At 41.5% G+C, this 13703-nt stretch overlaps 1 protein-coding gene across 5 annotated transcripts in view; it reads right to left on the bottom strand.

Annotated features, from left to right (window-relative positions):
- ARHGDIB (Rho GDP dissociation inhibitor beta) overlaps positions 1-13703 on the bottom strand; it is a 33701-nt gene that overhangs the window by 1920 nt on the left and 18078 nt on the right. For all 5 annotated transcript variants that reach the window (XM_060777210.2, XM_060777209.2, XM_060777213.2 and 2 more), the window contains exons 2-5: positions 11421-11668; positions 8708-8791; positions 2108-2184; positions 422-485 (exon numbers count right to left, since the gene is read on the bottom strand). In XM_060777210.2, coding sequence (XP_060633193.1) covers positions 422-485; positions 2108-2184; positions 8708-8791; positions 11421-11598 — 403 coding nt within the window. In that variant the 5' untranslated portion in view covers positions 11599-11668. The remainder of the gene's footprint in view (positions 1-421; positions 486-2107; positions 2185-8707; positions 8792-11420; positions 11669-13703) is intronic.

Here is a 13703-nt window from a genome sequence, read left to right as displayed (position 1 = left end):
CCTTTTCCAAGTGTCACACTATCACAACACCTGGTTATATAAAGCAGAGAGCAGTCTACCTGTATCTCAGGCTGGCTCGGGCCCACATTAAATACTTAGTACAGATAAAGCCATGCTACCAGAAATGGACTATAGCAGTGGTTCTCAACCTTTGGGTCCCCAGATGTTTTGGCCTTCAACTCCCAGAAATCCCAACAGCTGGTAAACTGAATGGGATTTTGGGAGTTATAGGCCAAAACACCTGGTGACCCACAGGTTGAGAACCACTACACTATAGAAACAAATATTTGTAACTGGTTTTCTTATTTCCTCTTCAATTTTCTACAAATTTATATTTAGGAAGGCTAGATAATAGGTAAACAGTGCACTTCAGTAATCTGAAGATTGATAGGAGTGTTTCTGAAATTTTTGCTTTACTCACCTTTTACTCCTGTCCGATAAGTGTGCTGCACGTATTTCAAGCCAGATACAATTTCCCTATTTACCTGCAAAAGAAAAGCAGAGTCTGCAGCTCAGTTCATATTTCTGTTGCCCTTGATTAATAGTACTGTCCTCTCCTCAGTGCTTCCTTTCTCATCGCTTCCGTGTTCATGCCAGTTATTTTTAACTACTGGAAATGGCACAAAAAATGGTCTCAAGAGAATCCACAATGCACCCCAAGAGAATTGTGTAATTCAACCTAAGATTGCTTCTTGGCATCCACAATGTGCACCCCAAGAGAATTGTGCTTCTTGGCATTCACAATGTCAACCCCAGCTCTTTAGCAAGGCTTTTCCATCACACATCTTAGTAGTACTGTACCTTCTTTCCCTCCAGATACTCAATGCTGAAGTCCCCCCAAAATAACACTTTTAAGTTCTGCTCTGTCAAGGTAGAGGATCACTTGGGATGGGGAAAGATCCAAAAACGATTTTAAGACTGAGGCCCCTACTTAAATGTACTGGTAACTGTACCTACCAAGAGGAACAAGATATGTGCTGTGGCCTAGCCCCTCAAGCTGCAACCCTCTCCCTTCAGATCTAGAAATGATTATTATACTGGTAACTATTTTTTCATGAGCCCCCAGTGGGGCAGTGAGATAAACAGCCTAGCTGCTGAACTTGCTGACCAAAAGGTCAGCGGTTTGAATCTGGGGAGGGGGTGAGCTCCCACTGTTAGCCCCAGCTTCTTGCCAACCTAGCAGTTTGAAAACATGCAAATGTAGTAGATCAACAGGTACTGCTTCAGCAGGAAGGTAACAGCGCTCCATGCAGTCATGCCGGCCAAATGACCTTAGAGGTGTCTACAGACAACACCAGTTCTTCAGTTTAGAAATGGAGATGAGCAATACCCACCAGAGTCGGTCACGACTAGACTTAATGTCAAGGCGAAACCTTTACCTTTACTATTTTTTCAGCTTAAAAGAAAATTCATACACCACTCTAAAATTGGTTTTATGAGATCGTGGAGATATGGCAGGAGGAGAAAACATATTACTTAGGAATGCAAGATAATCTGATGTATGACAGTTGCTATGGAGAGAAACTAGCGACTTGCTGCACTTTGAAATGATAAATTTAGCCGCAATATTCATTCTGCTGCAATGTTTTCAAAGTAAGTAATTGATTTGCAAGGAGGATTTAATAATATATATTTACATAATATTCCACTCATGTTGTGTCTAACTGCAAGGAAGTTGATGGGGTTACCACCCTAACACATTTTCCACTTGATTTATTGTTTATTATTAGGCAATTTCTGAATTAATCATAATCAGACTTTTATCCAAACAATTATTCTGACAGCTGACAAATTCTCCAAGATATATTACAAATGGTAAAATAAGGTTTTTTTCCAAAATGCCATATAAGGTCAAACCACCATCCTCAGTAGATCAGGTATAAATACATCAGACTCCATTTTGCCAAAATTTAATTTTAGCATATCTCACAGCTGCATATCCACATTACACAGTGATGGCACTAATTTTAATATTTAGATTGGAAAACATGAAAAATATAAACCAGAAATGTGCCATTTCACACTGAGTCAGGCCGAAGACAAGAAATCCACAGAACAGGAGAGAATCCAGCATTGGAGAGTGAGAGAAGTGTTAAAAAGGGCTCACTTTGAAGTGGATCTTGACGCAATATTCTTCTCCTTCTTTCATCACATAAGTCTTTTTCTTGAGAGCTTCAAGATCCCCTGTAACAGAGGAAATACATTTAATTTTACTATGACTGGGGAAAAGAAAACACATTTCCTAGCCTCAAACCACACTTAAAGACTCTTAGAAATGCAACATCTTCCAGGGTTTGGAGGTCTCTAGTTGGGGATGCTTTAGCTGGAAATCCCATACTAAGCAGATTTGGGTTCAATGACCCATTTCCAAGTCTATGATTCTAAGACCCCACAGGGCTGCACTTGTTCAATACAGACTCAAATTTGAGCAAAGTTTTTTGAAGGTCAAAAGCAGCCCTAGAAGTCACCAAGTACCCAAGTAAATATTTCAGGATGCTTCGCCTTCCAGGCTTGTGTCATTGACTAGCATGGGAATAATTGCCTCAGTTAAACTCCTGAGCTGCTGAACTTGTTGACCAAAAGGTTGGCGGTTCAAATCCGGGGAGCGGGGTGAGCTCCCGCTGTTAGACCCAGCTTCTGCCAACCTAGCAGTTCGAAAACATGCAAATGTGAGTAGATCAATAGGTACTGCCTTGGCGGGGAGGTAACGCCTCTCTATGCAGTCATGCTGGCCATATAACCTTGGAGGTGTCTATGGACAATGCTGGTTCTTCGGCTTAGAAATGGAGATGAGCACCACCCCCGTGAGTCAGACACGACTAGACTTAATGTCAGGGGAAACCTTTAGCTTTACCATAATTCAAAAATACGATTCTGGTCTACATTCCCAACTCCAGTCCTCTAACTACATGCAGATGAGCATTTGAATGTGTCCATGTTCCTGAAGAATTTATTATTTATTTACTGTATTTGTATACCGCCCTTCTCAGCCCTCAGGGCAGTTTACAATGGCAATGATTCAATGCCCAAAAACATCATAAAACATTTTTTTAAATTAACGCATAATATAAAACCATAACAATAATATTAAAACATAGATCATTTGCATCTCTTAATAAAAAAACATTGTCTCATCTCATCATTCCAATTCTTATGTCTTTTACCTTGCATTTTCAAACGCTTGCTCAAACAACCAAGTCTTGACTCTTCCGAAATGTTAAGAGGGAGGGGGGCGATTTAATGTCCCCAGGAAGGACATTCCATAACCGAGGGGCCACCACTGAGAAGGCCCCGTCTTTCATCCCCACCAAATGTGTTTGTGATGCAGGTGGGATTGAGAGAAGGCCTCCCCAGACGATCTTAAAGTCCTATCAGGTTCATAAGGGAAGATGCATTCAGACAGGTAAGTTGCGCCAGAACTGTTTAGGGCTTTATAGGCTAAAGCCAGCACTCTAAATTGTGCAAAAATTAATGTTTGGTCCTATAGGCTTCTGTATTTGTGCCATTTCACTGAGACCAAAATCAACGAGCACAACTTCTTGGGATGATTGCTTTTTTGCAAATCCCACTGAAATGAACAGGATTTGGGTAAGGAGATCTCTGATATAAAGTGGTGACTAGAAGATTCATGGTTCATCTCACAAGCTGTATGCTGTACGATGCCTTACAATTAAGAAAAAAGATGTTTGTGGTATTGCCACCCCCAGAGATTTCAGCTGAAGAGGAAACATCTGAGCTTTGCTATGCCCTGACTTCCTCTCTCAAACAGATAAGAAGCCCATATAAGGTGAAGTGTGACTCCTTCTTACTGGCAGTGAACTCTGTAGAAATGCAAGCTGAGACTAGAGTTTGCAAGAGACTGTTTTTCTAGCAAAGGAGAAACTATAGCAAGCACCAATCTTGATTACACTTAACCATTCAAAGGCACAAGAGCTTCCGAAAAAATATTCAGAGTCTAATATGAATATGCATCTTAGAGCTTTAACAAAAAGGAAACATTGAGGTTATCTAGTCCTGAAGTCACATATTCAGAGGTAACTGCGTTGGCCATGCAGCAAAATATGTACAACCAAATCCAAAATCCACCAAAGGTTGATACTTTTATCAGCCAACCAAAATGCATACAATACATAATGAAAACTTTTGAAACTTTCATCAGGCATCAAATCATACAGAAGAAGATATTTTGTATTATTGTGTATCAGATATTTTTGTTGACGGGAAGCAAAGGCTGCTTCTTTTCTTGGATATGGGGTAACCAGGAACAAAAGCCAATTAAAAGACAGGTTATAAAATTTCAATTCCATTAGCAACAGAAAAGTAACATCCCTTGAGACAAACTGGATCTCAAGGGAAATTATTTTTCTGGCCCTGATGGAATTCCAATTTTGTTTTCTTGCATTCCAGAACAGAAGAAGATCCTCCAAAGAATTCTAGTTGCTTCAGACTCTCTTACTTTCGGTAGTATAACATAAGGTTGCAGGGAGGAGGTCATTTTGTGTAACTTGTTGCTAGGAATCTGAAATCCTTGGTCGTGTACTGCAAATCAACTACAGAGTAATCTTCTACCCAGGTCTTGGTGAAGTTTACGAGACCAAAAGTCCCAAAAACCGATGACCATGCTATTGAGAGATGCAAGGAATTGCATTTTGGTTTTGGCAATTTCAAAAACATTATTTGGGAGATGCAAGTAGCTTTTCCTGATTTTCCTTACATCCATCTCAATCTACTTCACACCCCTTAGCTGCAGGATGGAGCTTCAATATACTTCTATGAATCATCATGGAGGTTAAGATCATGGAGGCGTGATTGGTGGGCACATGAGACAGGGTCTTCTCAGTGGTGGCCCCTTGCCTATGGAACTCCTTCCCTAGTGGGATTAGATGGGCCCCTTCCCTCCCATCTTGCAAACAAGCAAAAACTTGGCTTTGGGAGCAAGCATTTGGTCCAACATAATTATCTGTGCAATACAGTTGGAATTGGCTTTGGATTGGTGAATCTAATTATCTGGCTTTGAATATATACACAATAGTCATCCAATGTTTACATATGTTTTTTAAAATTGTTGTTTAATTGCCTTTCATTGTTGTTGTTCTGGCATAGAATAATGCCACTCATGTAAGCTGCCCTGAGTCCCCTTCGGGGCGAGAAGGGCGGGATATAAATAATAATAATAATAATAATCATCATCATCATCATCATCATCTGCCAGCTGCAGAAGGCCACTTTACTGGGATCTGCATGCATTATTCGCTGATACATCCCATATTCCTAGACACTTGGGAAGTGTCTGACATGTGATCCAATACAACAGCCAGCAAAGTGATCTTGTCTGCTGTGGACTCATCTTGTTGTGTTTCAAATAATAATAATAATAATAATAATAATAATAATAATAATATACTATTTTAACACTTCCAGTATTTAATGTTAATAGGACTATATATTATTTTTTGGGTCATGTCAGGAGCGACTTGAGAAACTGCAAGTCGCTTCTGGTGTGAGAGAATTGGCCATCTGCAAGGACGTTGCCCAGGAGATGCCCAGATGTTATTGATGTTTTACCATCCTTGTGGGAGGCTTCTCTCATGTCTTCCCATGAGGAGCTAGAGCTGATAGAGGGAGCTCATCTGCGCTCTCCCCAGATTCAAACCTGTGACCTGTCGGTCTTCAGTCCTGCCGGCACAGGGGTTTAAGCCAGGAAGTCCCAAATTCAAATTTTACATCACTGTACCCACAAAGTTCCTATGCAGCTTCATCTCTCCTCCCCAAAGTGTTGTACTGAGTCTGAGCTCAGAAACATTACTTTTTAGGAAACTTCCACAATTTCCAGGGTAAATTAGGAACTAACTGCAGTCCAAGAAACGAACTTTCCTCAACTCTGGGAGAGCTCAAAGTGGCCATACTTTTGATAGAAAAATACAATGCGATCACAAGCCACCCGTCTCACTGTATTTTCCAGCTAAACTGGAAAATTCACACGAGCTATAATAATAATAATAATAATTATTATTATTATTATTATTATTATTATTATTATTTATTTATACTTCACCACCATCTCCCCAAGGGACTCGGAGCAGCTCACATGAGGCCAAGCACAACAACAACACATCAATAAATATAACAGGGAATAAGCAAAATAAACAATACAATTAATAAAACTCACACATAGACAGTAACACACAAGGATTTAAAAACCTATGGCCAGGCCAGATGTAATAGTTAAAACTTTATAATAAATTAAATGCTGGACACGAACAGAGGGTGTATCTAGTAGGAGGGTTTTAAACGAAATGTAAAGAACAACTCAACGGGTAATTAAAGAGCTGGCAGGGGCAAGGAAGATTTTATCAGCCACAATGAGCCCTGTAGGCTATCCATTTTGCACTGCAACAAGTTTATGGTGGCAAACATGCACCAACACGCTAAAAGAATAATCTCCACTTTTTGGCTCTCGTCAGAGAGAGGACAATAGGGACTCTTGTAATGACCTGCCCATGTTTCAGCTCCTCACTCTGTTCCACATCACATTTCTGAGTGGTGCCGAAAAGAGCAAGTAAAATGATCAGAGGATTGGAACACTTTCCTTACAATGACAAAGATTTAAACATCTTTAGTTTCTGGGGTTCGGGGGGGGGAGGCAGTGTACTGAGTTGGACCTTTGCCACCTAGGAATAGTAGTAGCATTTATATCACTCTTTTTCTTTCTCAAGAGCTACTCAAAGCAGCTAACACTAAAAATAGGAGCCCCCAGTGGTGCAATGAGTTAAACCCTCCTGCTGGCAGGACTGCTGACCAAAAGGCTGGTGGTTCGAATCCAGGGAGTGGGGTGAGCTCCCATCTGTCAGCTCCAGCTTCTTATGCGGGGATATGAGAGAAGCCTTCCAGTGTAGAGAAAGAGTCCATTTGGATTTGTGACCTTTTATGAAACCTTTTGCAATAATTCAGCAGTTTGGGAGAAGATATGAAGGCTGGAAATAGACCGGAGTGGTGAATTTTCCTCTGCTATTAACCTGCTTGTATATTCTCATAGCTTTGGGGGACAGAGGATAAGTCCTACTTGTGCACTTTGATTTTCTTGGTTTGCTTCTATGCTATACAACCCTTAATAGAATATCTTCCTTTGGCCTCAGCCAGAGGATACACCGCAATCCAGGTGCCTGAGAGAGCCAGCAATGGGAGAATTACCCTATATACTCCAGTGCAAGACAATGCCATATAAAAATCAAGGGCAGACTCTGTGGCTAAAATTGTGGATTTTGACACGACCCATGGATAAGTCCAGGGGTCACCATGCAATGTAAGGCTATACAGGAGCCGGGCATCAGGAGAGCACCAGATGGGGAAATTGCTATAAGTACCGGATATGTATTGTTGAAGCCTTTCATGGCCGGAATCATTGGGTTGTTGTAGGGTTTTCGAGCTATATGGCCATGCTCTAAAAGCATTCTCTCCTGACGTTTTGCCTGCATCCATGGCAAGAATCCTCAGAGGACCTCACAACCTCTAAGCATGCTTGCCATAGATCCAGGTGAAACGTCAGGAGAGAATGCTTCTAGAACATGGCCATATAGCCCGAAAACCCTACGACAACCCAGTACCATAAGCCAACCCGAATATAAGCTGAGGCACCTAATTTTAGCACAAAAAACTGGGGAAAATTATTAACTTGAGTATTAGATGAGGGTGGGAAATGCAGCAGATACTGGTAAATATAAAAAATATAAATCGATATCAATAAAATTACATTAATTTAGGCATCAGTAGGTTAAATGTTTTTGAATATTTAATATTTTGAATATGAAAACTGTAATTTAAGATAAGATAAAACTGTCCAAGATAAAACTGTAATTTAAGGTAAGATAAAACTGTCCAACTCTGATTACCTATATACTTGAGTATAAGCCAACCCAAACATAAGCCAGCCCAGGACCGTCACTTGAGTATAAGCCGAGGGGGACTTTTTCAGCATTAAAAAAGGGCTGAAAACTTGGCTTATACTCGAGTATATACGGTAAGTAGAAAAAAATCTTCCATTCCACCTGCATCCAACAAAATTAGAACTGAGGTAGCTACACATTTTTTCCAGCCTGCCCCAATCAGAATATTTCTATGTCAAAAAGCTGGAGAGGGGAGAAAAGGGTATTTCCATCTCAGGAAGCTATCAGGAATAGCATGCTTATGGGAGGCGGGGGTCCATCAGCTGGACTTTTATCAATCTCATCTGTGTTTTAAATGAATTTGAAACTTTTTAAACATTATTGTTTTTAGCCTGAAACAGGTTGGATAAGTCATTCTCTCTCAACCTTGGAGAAATGGCAAACTTATTCTGAACCCACTTGGAAAAAGCCCCACGATAGGTTCACTTTAAGGCTGCCATAGTGCGAAACAGCATGAAGGCAAACAACAACAAATAAAGATAATAAAGATGATGATAACAAATGCTGAATGTTGCCATTATGAGGCCATCGGTGATATTGTTAGATCTCAGGTACCATCACTTTTGGCCACTGGCCTTGCAGGCCAGGATTACTCTAATCCGAGGTCCAAAAATAGCCAGAGAGCCACTGGTTCTCACCCCTCTTCTAGAGGTTTTTATTTTATTTTATTTATTTTTGTATTCATAAGACTAATTTCAACCAAGCTCAGATATTCTTGTAACCCTGATCGTCCCTTTATGGAAGGAAACAAACAAGTTACCTACCAGTGAGATCCATAGTGATCGGTCCTGGAGCACTGGAACATACTAGAGTGAGCCGAGTTACAACTACATTGGGAACTGTTGGATCTGTAGGATCAGACAGGGAAGATTGTATGTTATCCAAACAGGCAAAAATTGTCTCACTCCTTAAAGACTTAGAATCATAGAGTTGGAAGAGACCTCATGGGCCATCCAATCCAACCCCCTGCCAAGAAGCAGGAAAATCACATTCAAACCACCCCTGACAGATGGCCATCCAGCCTCTGTTTAAAAGCCTCCAAAGAAGGAGACTCCACCACACCCCAGGGCAGAGAGTTCCACTGCTGAACAGCTCTCATAGTCAGGAAGTTCTTCCTCATGTTCAGGTGGAATCTCCTTTTCTGTAGTTTGAAGCCATTTTTACGCATCCTAGTCTCCAGGGCAGCAGAAAACAAGCCTTCTCCCTCCTCCCTATGACTTCCCCTCACATGGCTATCATGTCTCCTCTCAGCCTTCTCTTCTTCAGGTTAAATATGCCCAGTTCTTTAAGCTCTCCTCATAGGGTTTGTTCTCCAGACCCTTGATCATTTTAGTCGCCTTCCTCTGGACACATTACAGCTTGTCAACATCTCAATTGCGGTGCCCATAATTGGAGACAATATCCCAGGTGTGGTCTGACCAAGGCAGAATGACTTCCCGGGATCTAGACACTAGACTCCTATTTATGCAGGCCATTGGCTTTTTTAGCTGCCGCATCACATTGTTGGCTTCTGTAGCATCAATCACTTCCATTTCATAAGAATTAACTATCTCCAGGATACAGAGGAATATTCATGAGGCTTCTTAAAATAAAAGTGAACACAACACAGGCCTAAAACATACATAAATCTCCAACAAGTTGAATGGGACAGTTTTTTAAAAAAAGCTGCATACCCATATAAAGACTATGTATAACACTTAAGGCCAAAGAGTGCGTTTTGTCTTGTTTCATGGGTGTTAATGCTCTCCTGCTAAAATATTCTGGCTCACAGAACACTAGGTATTTCACATAATGGCAAGGCTAAATAATTCTCTCCCTTTCTACATTCAGGAAGATGTGAAAGTGGTGTTAATTACTGGATTTGGTCAATTACAAAATATGAACTTGCACCTCTGCTTGTTTTTAGATATGCTTAGAATTGCAGCCTATGGGTTCCTCTGAATTCTTACCAACCCACCTACACATTAGGCATTTGCATTAATGCAACAGAAAAGCCAATAGCCCAACAGGGAATAGAGGCAGAAGAGAGGCATTAACTCTGAAAAGAGATGTTGATACTTCCTGAAAGCAACTCATTCAAAAGTGGATGCTTCATTGCAGCAAGCGTATTCAGGGATTGTGAGGTTGGCCAATACCATTACATCCCTCCTTCATGCTATTTCTGGATATTCCCCATCAGTGCCAATGCTAGTTCTACATCAAAGATGGGACCAGACACAGTGAAGATATCTGCCCTTGCGCTATGCTACTCTGCTGCTGAGTATGCATGCCCAGTGTGGAACACATCTCACCACGCTAAAACAGTGGATGTAGCTCTTAATGAGACATGCCACATTATCACGGGGGTCTGCGCCCTACACCACTGGAGAAACTACACTGTCTAGCCGGTATTGCACCACCTGACATCCGGGAAGTAGCAGCCAATAGTGAAAGGACCAAGGCAGTGACATCTCCAGCTCATCCCTTGTTTGGGTATCAGCCAGCACGTCAACGACTTAAATCAAAAAATAGTTTTCTAAGATCTACAGAGACACTCTCTGGAACACCCCGGCACCCCAGCAAGCGAGAGTCCAAAAGTGGCAGGCCCAAACCCAGAACCTCAATCAATGGCTGATACCAAATGGGAGACTCCCCCCTGGGCACACAGAAAAGTGACCAACTTGGAAGGCGCTAAACAGATTGCGCTCTGGCACCATGAGATGCAGAGCCAATCTTAAGAAATGGGGCTACAAAGTGGAATCCACGACATGCGAGTGTGGAGAAGAGCAAACTACAGACCATCTGCTGCAATGCAACCTGAGCCCTGCCACATGCACAATGGAGGACCTTCTTGCGGCAACACCAGAGGCACTCCAAGTGGCCAGATACTGGTCAGAGGACATTTAATCAACTACCAAGCTTGCAAACTTTGTGTTTTGTCTGTTTGTTTATTTTGTTAAAAATGTAATACAACTGTCAGGTTGCTCCTGACACGGTAAATAAAAAAAATCAAAGATGGGCCGCTTACACCTTCCAGATATTATTGGATCACAATTCCTTCAGCACTGGTTGTCACAGGCAGCAGTAAGGAAGTATGAAGCAATATTTGGAGAGCCCCGACTCACATAATGGACCAAATTCTGTTGTTAAGCCCAACTAGAATACCGGATCAACTGGATTTATCTTAATGTTGATTCACATTCACTAATTGTGGGCCCTTCCACACAGCCCTATATCCCAGAATATCAAGGCAGAAAATCCCACAATATCTGCTTTGAACTGGGCTATCTGAGTCCACACTACCATATATTCCAGTTCAAAGCAGATAATCAATGTGGGATTTTATTCAGCTGTGTGGAAGGGGCCTTAATGGGTCTTTTTCTGGCTGAGGTTAACCAACAGGATGACAGCCATTGTGTGTCAAAACAAGCTTCTTCCCTATTTTGTGGATCTTTCAGTCCAAGACTAGGTCCTTTTTTATAAGATATTGAGCCATACCTGCCACCACTGGTCCATCCCCCAGTAGGCATTTTTTGTATTTAGCAAGGCTTTCGTCATCCTTGTCCAACTCCTGCAGTTCCTGCAGTGACTTCTGAGGTGGGGGCTTGTAGTTCAATTTGCTATCAAGCTCATCTTCTTCATCTTCCACATGCAGCTCTGGTTCTTTCTCAGTCATGGTTGCCCTGGCCTCAGAAGAGGAAGATCTTGGCCGTTAGCGCGGAAGGAAGAGGCTGTCGGCTGGGCTTCTGATGAAAAGAAGAAGAATAATTTAGTCACTGGCACAGCCATTTCAACTGCATCAAAAGCATAAGTTTTGATAGCATTTGTTATGTGTTAAAAGAGGTGTTTTTTTTCGTGTCAGAAGCAACTTGAGAAACTGCAAGTCACTTCTGGTGGGAGATGATTGGCCATCTGCAAAGATGTTGCCCAGGGGATGCCCGGATGTTTTACCAACCTGTGGGAGGCTTCTCTCATGTCCCCGCATGGGAAGCTGGAGCTTACAGATGGGAGCTCACTCCATCTGGCAGATTCGAACTGCTGACCTTCAAGTCAGCAGATCAACCGGTACAAGGGTTTAGCCCATTGCCCCACCATGGTTCCTTACAAAGAGGTATACAGAAATCCGTCAAATACTTGTTGCAACTCTAGGATTCTACAAAGAGGCATACAGACTCCTACAGTTGCATCCAGTAGTGTCTGACAGTCTCAAATATTCTACAAAGACAACCATACAAAACATCACTCTGCTGTCTCAGGTCACTGACAACTAGCACTCTCCACCATCAACAAGAGGATACTTACTGAGTCTCAACATGTATTTGTTACACTGGTATCTTGCCTTTCCTCCAATGAGTTTGTGGCAAAATATGTGGGTCTCCTCTTAGCATACTTTAATAGAGAGTTAGATTAGACCAAAAGAGTGTGATAGGGCCAAGTCACCCTGTGAATTTCATGTTCTGGTAGGAATTTGAACCTCCTTTTCCCAAATGTCACTTCAATACTTTGACCAGTATACCACACTAGCTCTCCATTGAAAACCAGTCCAAACAACTATTAACATATCTGTCTCCTGTGACTGCACTCTGTATCATGGTTAGCAGCCATGGCCAAGATCCTTCATCAGAGGCTAATAATTGTTACTTTATTATTTTGTTTATACTATCTTAATTGTAGTAATATAAGCAATATAGACTTTTCTTTGATCATACTAGCTAATCTTTTCATTTCTGCCATTTCCAACTTCCAATCCATACCTCCCTTGAAGGTAAAGCTGTATTCTTCCCTTTTCAACCATAAAATATTCTTCAATCTAGAACTATATAATTTATTAATTAGACATTCAGATTTATGACTTGTTACTGTACGATGTCATAGCTACATCTTTGATAAGACACACAACTATTCTTGTGAACTGTGATTATCGGGAAGACCTGCACAGTGCCCTGGCACACATTGCACTGCCTGTCATAAAGTCCAACAATTACACCCTTGTGCCCATTTGTTCAATAGTTCCAAAGACATAGCTATGGCCCTGCTCTCCTTATGGAAATATGAGCACTGAGCAACGTCACAAATCACAAATAGGCAAACAGGTTGTAAGATAATATATGTATTTACTTTTTAAAAGACTTGTCCCACAAGATCTACTAATATGCTGCAAATGATAAAATTGTACAGTGCAATCTGATTCCATTAGTAGATATCCAGACCACAACTTGAGAAAGTCAGCCAAGACTTTTTCTGCATCAGATAAGTCAACACCCTTATTGTAATAGGCAGTAAGAGCACCCAAATCTTCTGAGAGCTACTGTTCAACCATTTCAAAGCTCCCTGCTTGGGCGGTGATGGCACTGTTTGAATATCAAGCAAAGAATGGGTGCTAGAAATAATATCATATAAAAGCAGACTGGCACAACCTAGGGATCACAACCAGATATAGTGAAGACATCTGCCCTTGCACTTTGCAACTCTGCTGCTGAGTATGCATGCCAAGTGTGGAACACATCTCACCACGTTAAAACTGTGGATGTGGCTCTTAATGAGCCATGCCGCATTGTCACAGGATGTGTATGCCCTACATCACTGGAGAAATTATACTGTTTAGCCAGTATTACACCACCTGATATCCGCCGGGAAGTAGCAGCCAATAATGAAAGGACCAAGGCAGTGACATCTCCAGCCCATCCCCTGTTCGGATATCAGCCAGCATGCCTATGTCTTAAATCAGTTTTCTAAGATCTACAGAGATACACCTCAGCAAGTGAGAGTCCAAAAGTGGCA

This window comes from Anolis sagrei, chromosome 5 (genome assembly GCF_037176765.1).
Source record: "Anolis sagrei isolate rAnoSag1 chromosome 5, rAnoSag1.mat, whole genome shotgun sequence".
In the NCBI taxonomy this organism is placed as follows: domain Eukaryota; kingdom Metazoa; phylum Chordata; class Lepidosauria; order Squamata; family Dactyloidae; genus Anolis; species Anolis sagrei.
This window is presented reverse-complemented; position numbering and strand designations above follow the sequence as displayed.